Source organism: Python bivittatus, unplaced genomic scaffold, assembly GCF_059951505.1.
Source record: "Python bivittatus isolate LINGU-HERP-01145 unplaced genomic scaffold, Pbiv_v1 ctg000220_np1212, whole genome shotgun sequence".
Lineage (NCBI taxonomy): Eukaryota > Metazoa > Chordata > Lepidosauria > Squamata > Pythonidae > Python > Python bivittatus.
Genome location: NW_028277048.1, coordinates 35,186,579 through 35,204,854, shown reverse-complemented (window position 1 = coordinate 35,204,854; position 18,276 = coordinate 35,186,579). Strand labels below are relative to the sequence as shown.

Genomic DNA, 18,276 nt, shown 5'->3' with positions numbered 1-18,276 from the left:
CAGGATAACACAGGAAAGTTGGAGTGGGTTGAAGTAGTTGGTTTTTTTTGTTTAGATTTTTTTATCCCGCCTTTATTATTTTTATAAATAAGTCAAGGCGGCAAACATACCTAAGACTCCTTCCTCCTCCTATTTTCCCCACAACAACAAGGGGAAACTGTGAGGTGAGTTGGGCTGAGGGAGAGTGACTGTCCCAAAGTCACCCAGCCGGCTTTCATGCCTAAGGCAGGCCTAGAACTCACAGTCTCCTGCTGCCTAACCTGGTGCCTTATTAAGTAGGTTATTATTAAAGAGATCATATTATTTTAATATACAGCCTTTTTGAAGTGCAATGATTAGAACTGTACAGACTTTCCTCATCAGACTTATGGAGTGTCCCATGGAGTTGCTGTGCCATGTCTTCCACTCCTTCTGAGTTTTGGTTTAACTGGAATAGATTCTAAAATAAATTTCAGAACTGGAGTATGCATTGTTGTCCATAATGTTTAGGTCTTTCAATTCACTTGTATTTTCCACTTTCTACATTACCCATTCTTCATTGATAAAACAGTGCAAGGCAGATAGCATGATGCGTAGATGCATGCTTTGATCAAAAATTATGAGACATAATACATAATGTAATCATATGTAGGAAATTGTGAAGAATTTCACCTTCCATAAGAAATGAGTTAATTCACACTACTTGCATGGATGAAAATAAGCAGCTTTCCATCAGTTTTTGTACTTCACAAAAAATTGCAAATCTAATGATTGCTGGACACTGTTGTCCTGCAACATCATCAGGGTTCTGTTGTTTTTTTCTGAATGGAGCTGATTAATTTCTAGCTCAGTGCAAGGCTTAAAGAAACATGATGAAATACTCTGCAGCATTAATGCTGGGTGGTTCCACATTGGCAGAAACTCCCACCCTGTGCTGCCTCCTAACATTAGGCATTCAACTGATGATCTGCTGCAGAGTCCATCTGAGGCCTTGGCTGTTGCTTGGAATGAAAGGGAAGCCAAGGCTTTAGATCAGATTGCACCCATGCAACCTCTCCCCTGCCCCCGGATCTTGTCACTTTCCCTGATTTATGGAGGATTTGAGGGAGATGAAATTATTTTTATTAATTTATTAATCATATTTATATAGCTGCCCATCTCACAAAAAAGAGATGGGCATCATACAACAAATGGGAGAAGAGACATCTAGAGTGCCACTGAAGGTCGATGAGGGATGAACTCGACCAAACATGGTTTAGAGCTGCTTTTAAGGCCTACCTCATGGCACTAAGGGTAGTGAAGCGGCAATACTTCTCCACTCTTATTGTGTCTGCATTTAGGGTGACTTAAGCCCTTTTGGGTAAAGAGGAGTTGGAGGTTCACCTACAAGGCTGTGCAGAGGAATTTGCAGAGCATCTGTCAAACAAAATCGCTCCAATTCATTCCCAGTTAGACACCAGCCGTTGTACAGGTCCAAGGGAGATGCCTGGGGCACAGTCTTGCCCTGTTATCTGGGAATGGTTTGAACCTGTTGGACCTGAGGAAATGGACAGGCTCCTCATGTCTGTGAGTTCAGCCACTTGCTCATTAGATCCATGCTCCTCCTGGCTAGCTAAAGCTGCTGGGGGTGGGAGTTGACATGTGGTTGGGTTCTAGTGATGGCGAATTCATCCTTGAGAAACCTCCTCCTCAGGAAACCTCCTTCCTTCCTTCCTTCCTTCCTTCCTTCCTTCCTTCCTTCCTTCCTTCCTTCCTTCCTTCCTTCCTTCCTTCCTTCCTTCCTTCCTTCCTTCCTTCCTTCCTTCCCTCCCCTCCTCTCTTCCTGTCTCCCTCTTCCTTCCTTCTGTCATTCCTCTATTGCACTGTGGTTTCTCAACTGAGTGACTCTTCTCTTTGCTGAATCAATGGACAGCACAGGAAAAGACCTGATATTTATTTATTTATTTATTTATTTAGTTAGTTAGTTAGTTAGTTATCAGATTTCTATACCGCCGCATTCAAAATTACTCTCAGTGGCTCACATTAAAAAACACAATATAAAGCATAAAGATATACAAAAACAAGCACTACAACAATACAAAAGGAGAATTAAAAAGATGGCAACATCACAGCCAATCAGGGAAAGCCTCTCTGAAACTTCGAGAACTTTTGGAAGACCAAAACAATCAGATCTGTTCTTTAGAAAAACAAGAGACAGATGGAAACTAGACCTTCTTCCCAAAACAGAAAATCAGCCAACCTACTGCAAAACTCAAGCAGAGCTTTAAAAAATGAATGTCAATGTCAGGATTCTTGTATGCCTGCCTTATTGGTTCCTGTCTCTTCTGCTGGGAGAAGACTGACACCTGGCTCCAGTGCTTTCTAAACTGGGTTACTTTCCTCCTTTCCTACCCCCATCCCCACCCCCACCCCCACCCCCCAAAGCAAGCACAGCAAGGCAAGGATAAGGATAGGGTGGGGGGGATGAACCTCTGGCTGGAAGCTAATTTTTGCACTTCTCCACTGGTCAGCTGCAGGGTGCTGTGCTTGGCTCATGAAGAAACCTGAGCATGGCTGTCTATGCTTTCAAAAGGAATTGGAGGAAATGCTTCAGACCTCCCATAGACATAGCACCTCCCTGCTGTTCACTAAAACAGTCTGACTTTTATAGCTGCTGCTTCTTAAAGAGTTACATCTATATACTACTAAAACTCTCATGTCTGTAACTTTCCACTGTACGAAATGGTGTGTTACAGGACAACAATTTTTGAACCAAGGTACCTCAAGTGGGCTAACTTTGCAGAATGTGTCCAAAATCAAGGACCCATGGCTCCCATGGGATTGAAATTTGGGAAATTTGTGGCTGCTTAAACACTGCTGTGTTTCTGTGACACCATGGTCTGCGCAGGCCATGTGATTGCCATGAGCATATCCCTGACTTCTTTCCCACCTCCCTCTGTCCCCTGTGCCCAATTGGCTGGTGGCAAGGCCTGACAGGCAAGTGGTGATTGGCTGCTTTGGAAATGAGGCCAAAATCTGAAATCTCTTAATCGCTGTGGGTGTTGAGGGAAGGATGAGGGAGTGACTTGGATGCCTGCTGGTGAGATAGGACTGGCTGGGGGGTTCTGGTGGTTGACGGGTGAGCCCTCTTCCTTCCTTGAGGGAGAAAGCTCTTGGAGACATGCTGGAATGGGGAGCGGGGGTGCAGTTTTCTTCATGGTCCAAGCTCCCTTTGTTCCACCTCCCCCCAACAAAGTGGCAGGCAGTTCCCCTGGTCAGCTGAGGAGGAGGAAGAGGCTTCACAGGGGCTCTCCTGAGGGTTGTGAGGGGCGGGGAAAGAGTGCAGGCCTATATAATATGTGGAAATGAAGGGAGGGAGGGAGGAAGGAAGGAAGGAAGGAAGGAAGGAAGGAAGGAAGGAAGGAAGGAAGGAAGGAAGGAAGGAAGGAAGGAAGGAAGGAAGGAAGGAAGGAAGGAAGATTTTTAACACTCCCTGCCAGCTTCCCATAAGCAAAGTCAATGGGAAAACCGGCCGCAAGTCACAAGTTGCTCATACTCCCACTGCTTTTTTGTATTCTGTTCCTCTGTTTACGTAAGGAAATATCTCTGAAATGATGACCCAGCAGGTCACGGGTTGTCTAGTTAGTTTTAATTCCCTAAAGCGGCTTCCTCCTCTTCCTTTTCCTCTTTTCAAGCTCACATAGAAGCCTGAACAAGCTCAAGCTGCTTTAATGAAGAGCAGAGGGGTGCTGCACTCACACAGTAGGTTTGAAGCACTTCTTCCTAATAATTTTTAAATCGTTCACAATCCTGGTCTCGAGTACTGAGCAGCAATAATGGTGAGAACACTTAATGAGTAGCACAAGAACATTTTTGAGGGCTTGAATTGTGAAGAGAGTGACTCTGTGAAAATGTTTTGATTCCCGGAATTAAAACTGCAGTCCTATATATGTTTACTGATAGGTGAGCCTCACTTACTTCCAGGTAAGTGAATGTACGATGCAGATTTGCATTTGAATAATACTTTGAAAGACTGTCTGTCTACATTTAGGAATGGACAAATCTATCAATTTCAGTTTGTCTCAGTTCACCATTGCTTAATTTATTTTGCTGTTTCCTCATGAGTTTGGAATGATAAAAATAAGTCTACAAAGAAAAATGTACATAGCTGTATACATTTCTCTTAATATTCATATTTTGTTTTTATTTTTCCCTGTTATAACCAACTCTGCAAAGAATGGTCCTTATTTATTTTACCTTAATTATATAGTACCTCAATTAGTGCAGCGTGTGTGTGTGTGTGTGCGTGCATGTGTATAATCATTACATGTGTCAATACATTTTGGAAAAAAATAGTTAAGGACATTAATGTGATGTTAAATTATATTCCTGAAACGTGGAATTTGTCAGCTCACGAAGACCTTTGCCTCTGTCAAGCCTGGGGCACAGCAAAAAATAAATAAATAAAAGGCTGATTTTATATAAAGATGTTGATTTTTTAATCAAAATCAATTGCCTTAACTGATCGATTAATTAATTAATCACCCAGAATCATTGAGAGTTGTGCAGCAAACAAGTTTAATAAAGTGAGTTAATATAAAATTGGCTTCTGGGTGATATTTATACACATAGATACACATAAGCATGGCATACATGTCACATAGACACGCTCGTGGAGGTAAGCAACCTCTGGATTTTGAGGAAAACCTGCTATTACAGGGAACAGTTACAGGTTGTTTTGTTCTGTTTTTAAGATGCACCTACAACTATTCCGCTAAATAATTTTTTTCCTTGAAATGCGTCAGGATTGGGTTAGTATAATAAAGTATGTGCGCATCGTGTCTTCTTTTTTCTTCAGCTGGCAATGTTAACCCAGAGCAGGCAAGACGTGGAAACTGGGTAGGACTTTTATCTTCGTTTATATCTACTCTAGCTTTTTCTTTTTCTACTTAGAATTCCGAGTTGTCTTCCTTCCAAGTAAAGAGCGTGCATTTTTGAACAATCCTTTCCCAGATATTATTTCTCTGGTGACTAATTTTTTGTAAGTTCAAAGATGAAAGAGGAATACAACGATTGTTATAAATTAATTCTCCTGTTTGATGGGAGAGTAGAAAGAACTAGAGAATTGTCCATGAAAAACAAATAGGATTCTACATCAGGAGCCCATGTGTTCAAAATGATTGAAGTATATATTTAAAAAGATAGAAAAATGAATGAGAATTAGCAGACCTGTGACAGTCTTTACAGACAAAGACTTAAGGGAGTACATTTCATTCATCTATTATTGTAGCACATTAGTAAGTGCTGCCCTTTTCACTGCTCTCCCTTTTACCACAGACACACACACCCTTCCCCAGGATAATGGTACATTCTAGAGGAAGTCACGTTTCCAACGCAAAAGACTTGTTTAACTATGCAGAGAGTATTTGCTGAGAAACCAGTTAGACTTGTTTGGGATAATTATGCCCATGAGCAGAAACACGATTTTCAGTTCAGTTTTTCACTGAGAGACTTTTCCCTAGACGGGAGGATAACTTTATGTCTTTAAGTTTCTAGGTCTGCAGTGCACCAGAGCAATGTTCTTTGAAAGGGTTTCAGCTGGCTTTGACATTTACTAGCAAAGCTGGCATAAAGACAGATTCCTGGGGCTGTCCAGCAGGTATTCTGAATATATACCATCTCATTTGATAGAAATGGCCTTTTCCTGCTGCTTCACCTGTTGCCCCTTGTTCCCAGGTCCTTCAAGAGAGGTAAGAGAACAAGATCATACTGTAAATGGAAAAACGCAAAGCAAAAGTATCTAAGCTTCATCATCCTTGTTAGCAAATCTAGATGGTAAAGGAAGCTAGACCGGCATATTTGGAGTGGAAAATTAAGCTGGGAGGTGGATTCTTGATGTCTGTGATGAGTAGAAGAGTTTGAACTCTAAGGTTAGGTTGGAGGAAGGAAGGGCTCATGTGACCCTTAGTAGTGGGGATTAACAACATGGCACCCTGTAGATGGTTCCGGCTACAACACCTACAATGTTTTGCCATTGGCCATATTTATTGAATATGGTGGGACACACCAAGTATCTGGAGGGCATTAGATCTTTTATACTTTCTTAGCTGTTTCCACTGTAATGGTTTATAGTATCACTCAACCATTGCTTGTGTATAATGGCTACCTTCATTATGCTTCAGCAAAGCAGTGGCTGGAATTTAGTATAAACCATTAGTGTGGAAACAGCCCTCTTGTTTGAATTCACTCCTACCATCCCTGACAATTATCCATGTTTGGCTGGGACTGATGGGTATTGGAATCCAAAACCTTCTGAAAGCCCTGTAAGAGGGCCATGTATCTTGCATAAATTCATAATTAGTAGGAGAGAGAGAAAATGGAGGTGCAGGTTATGTGTCCTTTATGTAGTAGATAAAGGACTACAAATATTGGTAATATAATTTGCAACATTAACTTATAATAATGTATACAGTAGCAGTAGTATCTTATGCCTTTCTCTAGTAAATAATTTGAATAAAATAGACTATGTACATTAGGGACAGGCAACTTGGTGGCCTCTAAATCTTTGGGGTTACCATCCCCACCATCTCTGATTTGGGCTTATGGATTTGTAGTGCCATCTCATGAGCACTTTTAATTTTTTTAAAAAGGAGACCATATTGGCCACATTGATCAGTGATGATGAATATTATTATACTCTTATGCCTCAGTTCTTCAGGTTCTTTCAACACATGCCCAGACTGTGAAGATGTTCTCTGACTCCTCATACTCCTATTGCAATGACACATGCTCCTGCTGTTGCAAAAGGGCAGCAAATTCTAGGAACTCGCAAAGGGTTAGAGAGAGTGCTAGGACATCACTATGCTTTAGAATCACCATCGGATGCTTCCACTATACATTATAGCTTAATTTAAGAAAAATATCCATCATACTTTCTCAGTGGCCACCTCAGCCCTTTGGAACGGCCTCCCATCTGAGATCCAACATATCTCTACCCTTTAACTCTTTACAGAAGGCTGTAAAAACTGGCTCTTCTCCCAAGCACTGGGGGACTGGGGGTTGAGCTGTGAGGATGTTTGGTCTGGCACCTGGCAGAAGGGTACCTTCATTATTAACTATGTGTTATGGATTGTTGTGAGGCACCTAGAATCATTGTATGAGATAGGCAGCCATATAACTCCTGTACATAAATACATGCATGCATGCATGCATGCATACATACATACATACATACATACATACTTGGGGTTTCATACCTCTGTTTGTCCAGAAGGTTGCAACCCAACATTCTTAAATCAGAGCTAGGGATTGGATCTGTAAGTCGAAGTTCTATGCCTGTATGAAACAAGTAGACCCTATTGCTTGGAGTCCATTCCAACATGGAGGAGAAACAAAGTCCTGCTTTAACAAAACTCCATGAGCCCAGGATCTCATTTCACCCAATAATTATGAAGTAAATTAGTTCTGGTGGTGGCTAATTCTTCTTTGAGTGAGAGGGTTGTTCCTTTACCTTTTAAAGAGGCTCTGATTCTCTCCCTCCTCAAGAAGCCATCGCTGGACCCCACCATACTGAATAATCTAACCTCCCTTTTTGGGGGAAGATGGTTGAAAAGATGGTTGCACAGCAACTTCAGAGGACCTTGGAAGAAGCAGATTATCTGGATCCCTTTCAGTCAGGATTCAGGCCTAGGTATGGGATGGAAACAGCAATTGTCGTGCTTTTTCTATGAGGGGCAGGATGGGGGTTGTGCATCTATCTTTGCCCTACTTGACCTCTCTGCGGCCTTCAGTACCATCAACCATGGTATCATTCTGGATCGGCTCAGAGGATTGGGGGTGGATGGCATGGTATTGTGCTGGCTTGCTTCCTTTCTCCAGGGCTGATTCCATTAGGTGGTGTTTGGGGAAGAGAGGCCCTGCCCTTGGCCCCTACTGTGTGAGGTGCCACAGGGTTCAGTGCTCTCTCTTCACTCCTATTCAACATCTACATGAAGCTGTTGGGTGAGCTCATCCATTTCCATGGGGTGAGGTATCATCAGTGCACTGACAATACCCAATTACATATCTCTGTCCCTGGTGAATTAAGCAATGCCGTAAATATCTTATCCCAGTGCCTGGAGGCTGTGAGGGCCTGGATGGGGAACAACAGGCTCCAGCTGAACCCTGGCAAGACTGAGTGGCTTTGGGTTTGGGGGCCTGCTTGTTCTAGGACTATGCCATCTCTGGTGCTGGATAGGGTTGCATCCGCCCTAGACAGACCCCATGTGCAATCTGGGGTTTCTCCTGGACTCATGACTCCTGTTTGCGGAGCAGGACTTCGTGTTGTGTGCCAGTTGCACCCGTTCCTAGATCAGGAGGCTGCTCACACTCACTCACACCCTAGTCACCTCCAGATTGGATTACTGAAATGCACTCAACATGACACCCTTGAAGAGTATCTGGAAGCTTCAGCTGGTGAAGAATCCGGCAGTGCGGGAAGTTATGTGTGCTTCCAGAACAGCACATGTCACACCTCTGCTCTGCGAGCTGCATTGGCTGCCAAATTGCTTCCAGGTCCAACTCAAGGTGCTGGTTTTAACCTTTAAAGCGCTTCATGGCAGGAGACTGGGTTATCTGAGGGACTGCCTCTCCCCAATTACAACTGCTTATCCTTTTAGATCTGGCAGAGAGGGCATGCTTCAGGTCCCATCTGCTAGAGACTTACACTTGGCCGGTCCCAGGAAGGGGGCCTTCCCATGGCACCTGCCTTATGGGACGTTCTCCCCCTTCCTGAGCAAGGTGTGGTTGGCTCAATCCTCTCGATGTTCTGTAAGTCCCTCAAGACATGGTTAGATCACCAGGCCTGGGGATCCCAGGAAAACAGAGACATGACTAGATGCCTCCATTACTGAAGTGGATATACTCACTCTCTCCTGTATGGTTTGTATGTTGGTTTGTATATTGAATAATGATTGCTTTATATTTTTTACTAATGATTGTTTTTATATATGTATTGTTTTATTTAATTTAAGAGTCACTTTCAGTGAGAGGGGCAGCCGTATAAGTCTGATAAAGAAAGAAATAAACCTTAAGAGAAACAGCTTAATTTTGCAAAAGTTTAATAATAGTAGATGTAAAATACCAGACAACGAGGTGTCTAGCTCTAGAACTCAAGGCTCTGACTTCAAGGTTTGGCAATCTATTATTTAAAAGAGACAGCAGAGGAAGAGGAAAGAAATTGGGGGCATGGTGAATGCATTTGTTTTTTAAGCAACCTACTTTTTTCACAGAGGGAACCTCTGAATGCCCAGCACTCAAGAAAACGTCAAGACATCAGAAATGGTAAAGCTCTGGGTTATTTAAATGTTTTGGTTTTCTTTGTATTATAAATATGTTCAATATTATAGAGCAATTGAATTATGATTAATTATAATTGAAGTTGCAAGAAATCATTTTGAAAGTGTAGATTTTTTTTTACTGCAAATCACAACTTTTAAACTATGTGAATACATCCTTAATTTGTATTATTCCCACCCACTCTAATGCTTCTTCCTCCGTGATGGTTAAGTCATGTACTGTGTTTCAATGAAATCTCGCTTTGCTGCAGATGCCCATCTGTGTGAATCAGCTGTTCCAAATAGTTATCCCACAGATGGAAAATGAGAGCAGATAAGAGTTAGGACAATGAATAGGGAATCATGCTGCTGAAAGGAGGCTCCTGTTTTGTTTCTCAGAAACATTTAAATCTTTTGAGTTAAGATGGCTTATCCCAAAGTCTGACATTCATTCATTCATTCATTCATTCATTCATTCATTCATTCATTCATTCATTCAATTTATATGCCGCCCATCTCCCCCAGAATCAACATGCATATGATTCCCAAATTAATCCTTTTCAAAATTCCACGTGCTCCTCAGAATTCACTCAGCAAAATTTAGATAATCACCATCATGCCACCAAAGTTGCTTTTTTAAAAAAAAAACAAAAAACCTTTTGCTCCAAACTTTCACATATATACAGTATGAGCTCTAAAAATTATGGATCTTTGCTAAAATTAGGTCTGGGAAAATGTATGTACAGTGAGTATTAAATCATTTATTTCATGCAACAATTGATGTAAACTACAACACATAATTACATAATGTATAATCCATTATACTCTAAATTATAACAAGGAAGTATGAAAGGAAACATGTTAAATAAAACCAGCTCAAATTATCTTGGCAAATGCAATCTGCTATTTGCTAAAGATGCATCAACCTCTTCAACGAATCTTACATTTTTAATTGATCACAATTCCTATCTATCTATCTATCTATCTATCTATCTATCTATCTATCTATCTATCTATCCATCCATCCATCCATCCATCCATCCATCCATCCATCCATCCATCCATCCATCTATCTATAGCTAGCTAAAGTTTGAATCACCAGGGTAGTGAATAATGCAGTTTCAGCCTGAATGCTAGTCTGAATCTAATTTAATTTGTAATGTCATTTCTGGAAACAGGAACAGATTGTTTATCTTCTCCAAAATATTCTAGAATTGAATGTTTTTCCTTCTTTCTTGAATGAAAGATGAATTGTTTTTCCCACAGAAATGAGACATTTTTAAAATGTTCCCATAATTAATTCAGCTGTTATTCACTGAATAAAAGTGAATTGTGATGTACAATAGAGCAAGACTGGGGGTTTGTAGCCAAATAGCTAACTAGATTTCCATTTCCTGCTTGCCTGCTTGCCTGCCTGCCTGCCTGCCTGCCTGCCTGCCTGCCTGCCTGCCTTCCTTCCTTCCTTCCTTCCTTCCTTCCTTCCTTCCTTCCTTCCTTCCTTCCTTCCTTCCTTCTCTTGTGACATGTTCTGAAAATACTACCAACAAATGGATGATGTATCCCATTGCTTGGAAAAATGCAACTACTGTAGGTTCTACAAGTTTGAAAAATAAACTGTAATCAAATCTAAAATATGTTGACATAGAACCACTGGTCTGATTTTTATTGGATAATTCAAGGTTTAATTATGGCTCCATTCCTTATTCTGATAAAGTTGCTTTCCAAATATGATGGCTGTGATTTTTCAGAACTGAGCTGAGAGACTGGGAATGCCAGTTTCCCATTAAAGTTAATGGGAGTTGGCTACTGACAGTACTTGGGATGTACTTGAAAATACCAGCCAACAAAGTCATTGCACAAAAAGACAAATCATCCTTTCAGCACAATATATGTGATGTTCCCTGAATTATACAGACTATAGATGAAACTAGACATTCTCTGAATTATATTGTCCTGATAAAATGCTTCATTCCCCAATGGCCACAACTGGAGATATTTTACATCACAAGGGTGTTCATAATAAGCCTTATACTTAAAAGACACTTGTATAAATGCCAAAGCCCACAAAATTAATTGGCAGTAGGATCAGTATCATCATATAACAGGCTAGTGCATATAGAAAAAATATCTAGGTGGGATTTACTGCCCTAAATAGAAATGTTCTATCTGATTCTGGGCACAGAAATGGCTGAAGGTTCTATTTCAGAGCAGAGTACAGAGGAAATGCCCTTGTTTCTATTTATTATTTAGTGACTCTTGTGGTATTGTATTCAAAATAGCACCATGGCTTCTATTTTTCTAGTTCATTTCAGCAAAGGGAAACCGCTTACCATGAAACGAGTCAACATACCTGAGATTGATGCACTGTTCAACAGCATTGCTGAGACTTTCAATAAGCAGCAAGATGATTGCCTGTCTCTCCGGGAAGCTATGCAGAACTTAAAGGATTCCTATGACTGTTCCCCTGCAAGCAGTTTTTCTGTATGCATAGAGAAGATCTTGCAGGAACATAGTAAGTTGGTCAGCAATTAATGCTGGAGAACAGTTAGAATTAAAGGAGAAAATGTTGATGTACAGGATTGCCAGCAAGAACATATTTTAATCTCTTGTTCTTGTGGTGCTCAGCCACAGTAAGTCTAATTCATAGGATTGGAACAGGGGCTGATGCAGTCTAGGTTCCCACCATTTCTCAACACTCCAACATACTATGTTCAAAACAGAACCAGACCATACAAACAGAAGACCAAGACTGCAGAGAAAGAATGAGATTTTGTTCTCTATGGCTGGAGTGAACCCACAACCTATTAGTGTTAATGCATGGCACGTCTTTACTGCTTCCTATATAAATGAATGCTTCATGTACACTGCTCTGCAGAAAGCAGTTGTGCTACCCTGGACAAGTACATTGTTCCTATGAGAACAAATCAAATCAAATATTACAGTATTTGAGAACAAAGCATGCTCTGATAATAAATACATGATTTGACATACTGCTAGGCATTGTAGTAGTGTTGGTAGTCGATAAGAATATGTGGATTTGGAAACATCCACTTCAATCTTACTGCACACTTAAATGGGGCGGTGTTCTGCACCACTGAATACTTTTTAGCTTTAAAATTTTTTTTTTAAAGTACATTAAAACATCTACCACATAAGTTTAAGGGATTGCACTTGTGTGGTGATATTTATGAGGTAACCAAAAGACTTCAACCTTGTTCATGTGTTAATGATGTGGTCCGCCTTTCCGAAAAGTTCTTTCTTCACCAGCACTTCCTGGAATGCCCAGGTAATCATGCAAAGTTGCAAGTCACTTAGACTTTGCAGGAAAAGCCCTATCAAAGAGGAGGCTTGCATTGGGAAAATAGACTTGTGCAAAAAAAATTTTTGGGTTGTAATGCCCCATCCTGACTTTGGAACACTGTCCAGATCATGAAATGTCTCTCTCTGACCTTACTGGAAACATTCTAAAGTTGAAAAGGACCATTCCCAACTGCAGAATAAACTAATTTAAGGTAGAAGTATTTCCAGTTAACACCAGAATACTTTTTGTAAGTTTGGAACAATAGTTATTATGTAGTTGGAGTAGAACATTTCAGGATTAAGATGTTTTGTTCAACAGTAGTTTTGCACGCATCTACAGAAAAGCCTTCACTCCTGGAAGCAAAACTTAAGATGTCTTCAAGACAATATATTTTCTTTAAGATAAATTTTATATAAATCCATCCTTCTATACTGCTGCAGTTGTTTCAGTGATTCAGCTGTTACCATCAGACACATTCTGAATACAGAACAAGTATAGCAGTGAAAAGGATAATCTATTGGATAGCAATGATTTTCTACAGAATTGCACATCCAAAAGTCTTGTGCTGTGCATGGCCCTCAAAAGTGTTGATGTAACTACAGAGATTCCAATCGTGGTTACCAAGCTGTAATACTGAATGTGGCAGGAGAAAAATAATAAAATACCTGATTGGAAAGAAATTTTATTAAGTTGTGCACTGCCCCAAATTAGTTTCATGGTGGTGCTATTTAAAATATTGTAAGATAAGTAGGTAAATAAATAATAACTGTAATTAATTTTAATTAAATTTAAATGACTTGGCCTCACCCAGTATTTTTTGGAGCATGGCCCCTTTTATTCATCTTGGCCCTCAGGTAAGAAAAAAAAAATGTGCATCTCTGCTTTATGTGACTGACAGCTCAATCCTAAAACTTTCATCCACCAAGAAAGTTTTTGGAGGAAAAAATAGCAAAATATCATACCCATTATTACTCCTAGACTGATATTTCGATGCTACTATTTCAGATTGATGAATTACATGTTTGGAAATCCAAAATTCAGACTCTTTTTCAGGAGAGTATTGTTTGGATTGATCAATTCAGCTTCTTGATTTTCTGCCTCAGTAAATTACCAAGATGCAAGGATTTTAAATTTCCAATCCCCGGATGAGTATTGTACTGCCTGGATTGCATGTTACAGTGAAATTAGACTTACCTTCCTGTCTATTATCCCTTCATGTGCCTTTAAATCCGATCTTTCCTATGTAAAGCCTGCCTTCCAAAAGAATGCCAAGAAGGCCAGCAACACTCTTCATAAAGAAGAGCCCAGTGTTTGTGAAACCAACCGTGAGAAAGACAAGAAATTAGTTCAAAATTTATTGGGGAGACTTATCTAATACCTTATCATTTTGTGCTGAATGAGTAGCAGGAAAAAGCCAAGGGATTATCCGTCAAATTTATAAGATTTCACAGAAGAGCACACCACTGGTGCTATGCCAAGGATTACAAGCAACTGGTCTGGCTAATCTTGGCTTAATATTACCAAATTACTATATTACATCTCTCTCTTGCACACCCATAAATGTATGCATTCACCTGGGTCACTGATAAGTAAAGTGGAAATAATTGGATTTCATGGCATTGTGATATCTTTGACAGTTGGCCACTATTAGAAGCTTTCCTGGAGTTTAGCTTTCTTGAGACTCAAACAATTAGTCCTAATCACTCATTTGAAATTAACATCTCTTTGTTTTTCAGGTGCTTACCATGTGCAGGTGTGTATGGAAGGATACAGGTTTTGGCTAGATGTGGGAGCAAAGGAAGTCCCTGAGAAACTGAAGCAGACTCAGCAGCAGGTGGGAAAGCTGAACTTTGCCACCAAAGGAATCGTTAGTACAACAGTACAGGAAATGATCCACTCAGTTCATCAGAGCCAGGACAATTTGATGGAAAACGTGAGAAACTCATCACCTGAATACCTAGACTGGCTACGTCTAGAAAACAACCTGAAAGAAAATATTGGGAAGATAAATCAAGCACAGAGGTTTTCAGAGCAGCACAAAGAAGAAGCTCATTGTGTGCTGATGGATATGGCAAAATCAGCGAACGCGACTCTGTAAAGAGAATGAGAAAGTTGCATTCTACTTTTCTTACCTGAAAGATGCATCAAGCTGCTTGCAACAAAAAATCCTGCAGAATATGATTTGGCTACACAAGTTATGCTACATCTAGATGTTAAAATATATCCAGAGATGTCTTATGGAAGTGCCACATGCCCATGGTCTCCAGAAAATCTTGATGTTTTCTGAACACAAATCTTAAATGTTCAGTAAGTGACAAAACTTAAGTAGCAGACTGGCTCTGAGCAGATGTTGCTTTTCTTATGACATCTGTCTTTAGCAAAGGGTGGGGGGCTCTAAATGCTGTTGTTCCAAAGATTGCTCTACATTTGGAGGAAAGAGATGGTCTGATGCCTCCTTGGAAAAAGAGATTTGTGCCATTTAAGAGCTTTAGTGAAGGAATTCAGCCTACCAACCTGACTAAGGAACCTTCAGTTGCCAAAATAAAGTATATCATGTTTTAAAAGTGGATGTATGTAACAATAAAGCTGATTTACAAACACTTTTGGAATACAAAGTTTGTATTTCTACAGAATGGACAGGGACCATCTAGAATACACAGAGGCCTTCACATTACACAGTTTCTAATCCACTCAAGCTATTCAAGGCATCTCACTTCACACCACTTTGTATCTTAAGGGAAGTGTCTTGTCTAAATCAAGGACTTAAAGGAATTCTTCCACTTAGATTTGAGATCATTCTACTTTCAAGAGTGATCTTTCATAATCTACTTCCTCTTCCATGGCTATTGTATATCTTTTTTGGTTCTGCCTCTCCCAGCCAGCTCTATTTTTATTATTTCTTTGAAAATTAAGGGAAGAAGATATTACTGATGATGGTTACTTATGATTACCTTTCTTTGCCTTAATACAAAAAACTTGGAAGGCCAAGGTGATTAATATATATTTTTTTAGATATTTGCATTTGGCACCTGATCTCTGTGGAGGTAGGAGATGTCAAAAAAGTCAAGATGTTGCTGTGACTGAATGATTGAAGATCCATCCCATTTTTACATGCATTGCCATACTTTATCTCCTATCTAGTTGCAGGTGATGAAATATGACAACTGTTGGGTGCTGATAGGAGCCAAACCTATATGGAATCAACTGTACATCTATTAGTCATACTTTGATAATTGATTATTCATTGAATAGGATTTTATTAATTCTTAGGGTCAGTACTGGAAATTATGTCTAATACAGAGCTAGTATAATGAAACTACAATGAATGTTAATGTTTTATCTACTTCTAAAATAGTAGCCTGTCTATTAAACATTTATTTTTTTAAAAAAAAAAATCAGTTTTACCAATAAAAAGGTATTAATTATTCTGCTTTAAACTAGCACCAAGTCTGAAAATTCTACACGTACCTTAATGCGGTATCAGTCACTGATCTAAGAGGAGCTGTTTAAAGAAGTTGGAAGGGCACCATAATATGATTCTATAATTCTATATTGGTGCATTTAAAAAAGAAAACAACCAATTATGCAATCTAAACTGAAACTAAATTTTGGAAAAATCCTAAAAGGAGAAGATAATTTGGTGAAGTTGATCCTGAACAAAATTCCTAGAAATTTGGGTGAAAATGAGAATGTCAGAATATGTACTACAAAATAACCTTTGTGTACTAAGCCAGAAAGTATATTATACTGAGCACTCAGAAGATATATATCAAGTGCTACTGAAGTAATGTAATTTGTTTAGTGGAATACTTTATAGACTAATACTATCAGTTAACCCAAAGAATTGTAACTAATTATTGCATATGATGGTATAGGCAACAGTTACGTTACAGTATGGAAAAACCTGGTATATATCTGCAGACCTGAAATGTGAACAGCTATTTTTTCTCTCAAACCACACAGCAAGCAATGTAGCAGTACTTGTACATGAAAACAATACTTTTAATGGAATACTTATGAGGTATTTAGTTTTCAGTGTCTGAGAGTTTTCACATCATCAAAGAAGTCTATAATTACCCACAGCCATCCCACAAACCTCATAATCATTATGTATTTGACTCAATACATCCAGGCATTTCTTAATGTACAGTATATACATCATGGAATCACTAAGATGCCCATTCTGGTTTTCTTTCAGGAACAAATACTTTCATACCAAAGGAAGAGCTCACTTCTTTGGCTTCCTCTATCTGTCTCTGTCTGTCTGCATTTCAAGTATGTCTGCTGAATACAATTTTCCAGAGTGGATCTCACTATGCATAGTGCATGTCGGAAAGTGGCCGTAACTTGACTGAATTTATATTTCAGTTTACCAGGATTTATCAAGGATGCAACAACATGATCTTTTCCTCCCTCCTAGATATGTGGCATGGGACTGGTCTTACAGAGAGATATGATCGTGTAGGCCATGCGCAGAAACAAGCTGTATCTGTGTGCAGGCCAGCAGAATCAGTGAGAAAACAGCTATTTTTCCTTCACTGCTAACCCCATTTTGATTTTGATGGCATTCACCCAAGAGTCCCTTAAGCTGCAGTTTAATTATGAGTGATCATTGTTGAATGGCTGTTATATCTGCTGCTCTGTGCAACAAGTTTGATTTTCACTCATTTTACAGTTACTGTTCAAAGAGTGCTCACTGCTTGTAGCATCAAATAAGGAAGTTTTTTTTTTTCTTTCTTTACAGTGGGAAAGCCATGCTAACGAATAGAAGAACTGATGAATGCTTTATGACATTGTCACAATGAAAAGATCTTTCTGAAAAGGTTAGTTAAATTAATGTCCAGTTTGGGGGAAGAAAATATTACATGGCTTCATTTAAAAAAAAAAAAACCTTTCTGTTTGAAGTTCTTTTCATAATAACTATATAACCATGTTAACCTTGCAACATTCATGGTGATATTTAACTCTTCTCTATGTCTTCTAAGATGTGCATTACTTTCCTTATTTATAGTGAGAGGTGGGGCTTTTTGCTCTTCTCTTCTCTTTTTTCTTTTTTAATTGGTGTGATTAAATTCCTTTCTCTGGACCTCACAGAGTCATGGGATGTAAGGTTTGGAAGGGAACAAGAAAGTAATATAGTCCAATCCTCTCCCCTGGAATCTATTACTACAGCATCTCCAACAGAAGTCCATCCATCTCTGTTTAAACACCTCCATCAAAGGAGAGTCCATCACCTCCTGAGACAGTCTGATCCATTATCAAATAGCTCTTACCATCAGGAAATTGCTCTTCGTGTCCAAATTATATCTCATTTCTTTTGACTTAAACCCACTGTTTCTTGTCCTATCTCCACAAGATAGCCCTTCAGATTTTGAAGGAGCTATCATGTCTTCCAACAGTTTTCTCTTCTCCAGGCTAAACATATCCAGTGGCTCCAACTGTTTTTGATAGTTTCCCCCCGCCCCTCCGCTTCCAGTTCTCTTATCATTTTTGTTACTCTCTTTTAGAAATGGACTAGTTTGTCAGTGTTCTTCCTAAATTTTAGTGCCCAGAATTGGATACAATATTCTGTGTTGATCGTGCTGATGAACAATGGAACAGTGACTTATTTTGAACTTGACACTATACTTCTGTTAATGCAGCCTAGGATTGCACTGCTTTATCCAAATGTCAATCCTACTAGGCAGACCAGATCAGGAAACT

The 18,276-nt window shown here is 39.5% G+C and overlaps 1 protein-coding gene across 1 annotated transcript; it reads left to right on the top strand.

Moving 5' to 3' along the window:
- Positions 1-4,829: 4,829 nt before the first annotated feature.
- Positions 4,830-15,173, top strand: LOC103064498 (uncharacterized). Its single transcript, XM_007421676.3, has 5 exons — positions 4,830-4,857; positions 5,650-5,708; positions 9,228-9,279; positions 11,575-11,784; positions 14,310-15,173. The coding sequence occupies exons 2-5, from the start codon at positions 5,652-5,654 to the stop codon at positions 14,669-14,671; spliced, it is 681 nt and encodes a 226-aa protein (XP_007421738.1). The 5' UTR covers positions 4,830-4,857; positions 5,650-5,651; the 3' UTR covers positions 14,672-15,173.
- The last annotated feature ends 3,103 nt before the right edge of the window (positions 15,174-18,276 follow it).

Coding starts and splice junctions, on each gene's coding strand:
- LOC103064498 (XM_007421676.3), top strand. CDS start 5,652: ATGGCCTTTTCCTGCTGCTTCACCTGTTGCCCCTTGTTCCCAGGTCCT. Junction 9,280..11,574: donor ACGTCAAGACATCAGAAATG/GTAAAGCTCTGG, acceptor CTATTTTTCTAG/TTCATTTCAGCAAAGGGAAA. Junction 11,785..14,309: donor GAAGATCTTGCAGGAACATA/GTAAGTTGGTCA, acceptor TTTGTTTTTCAG/GTGCTTACCATGTGCAGGTG.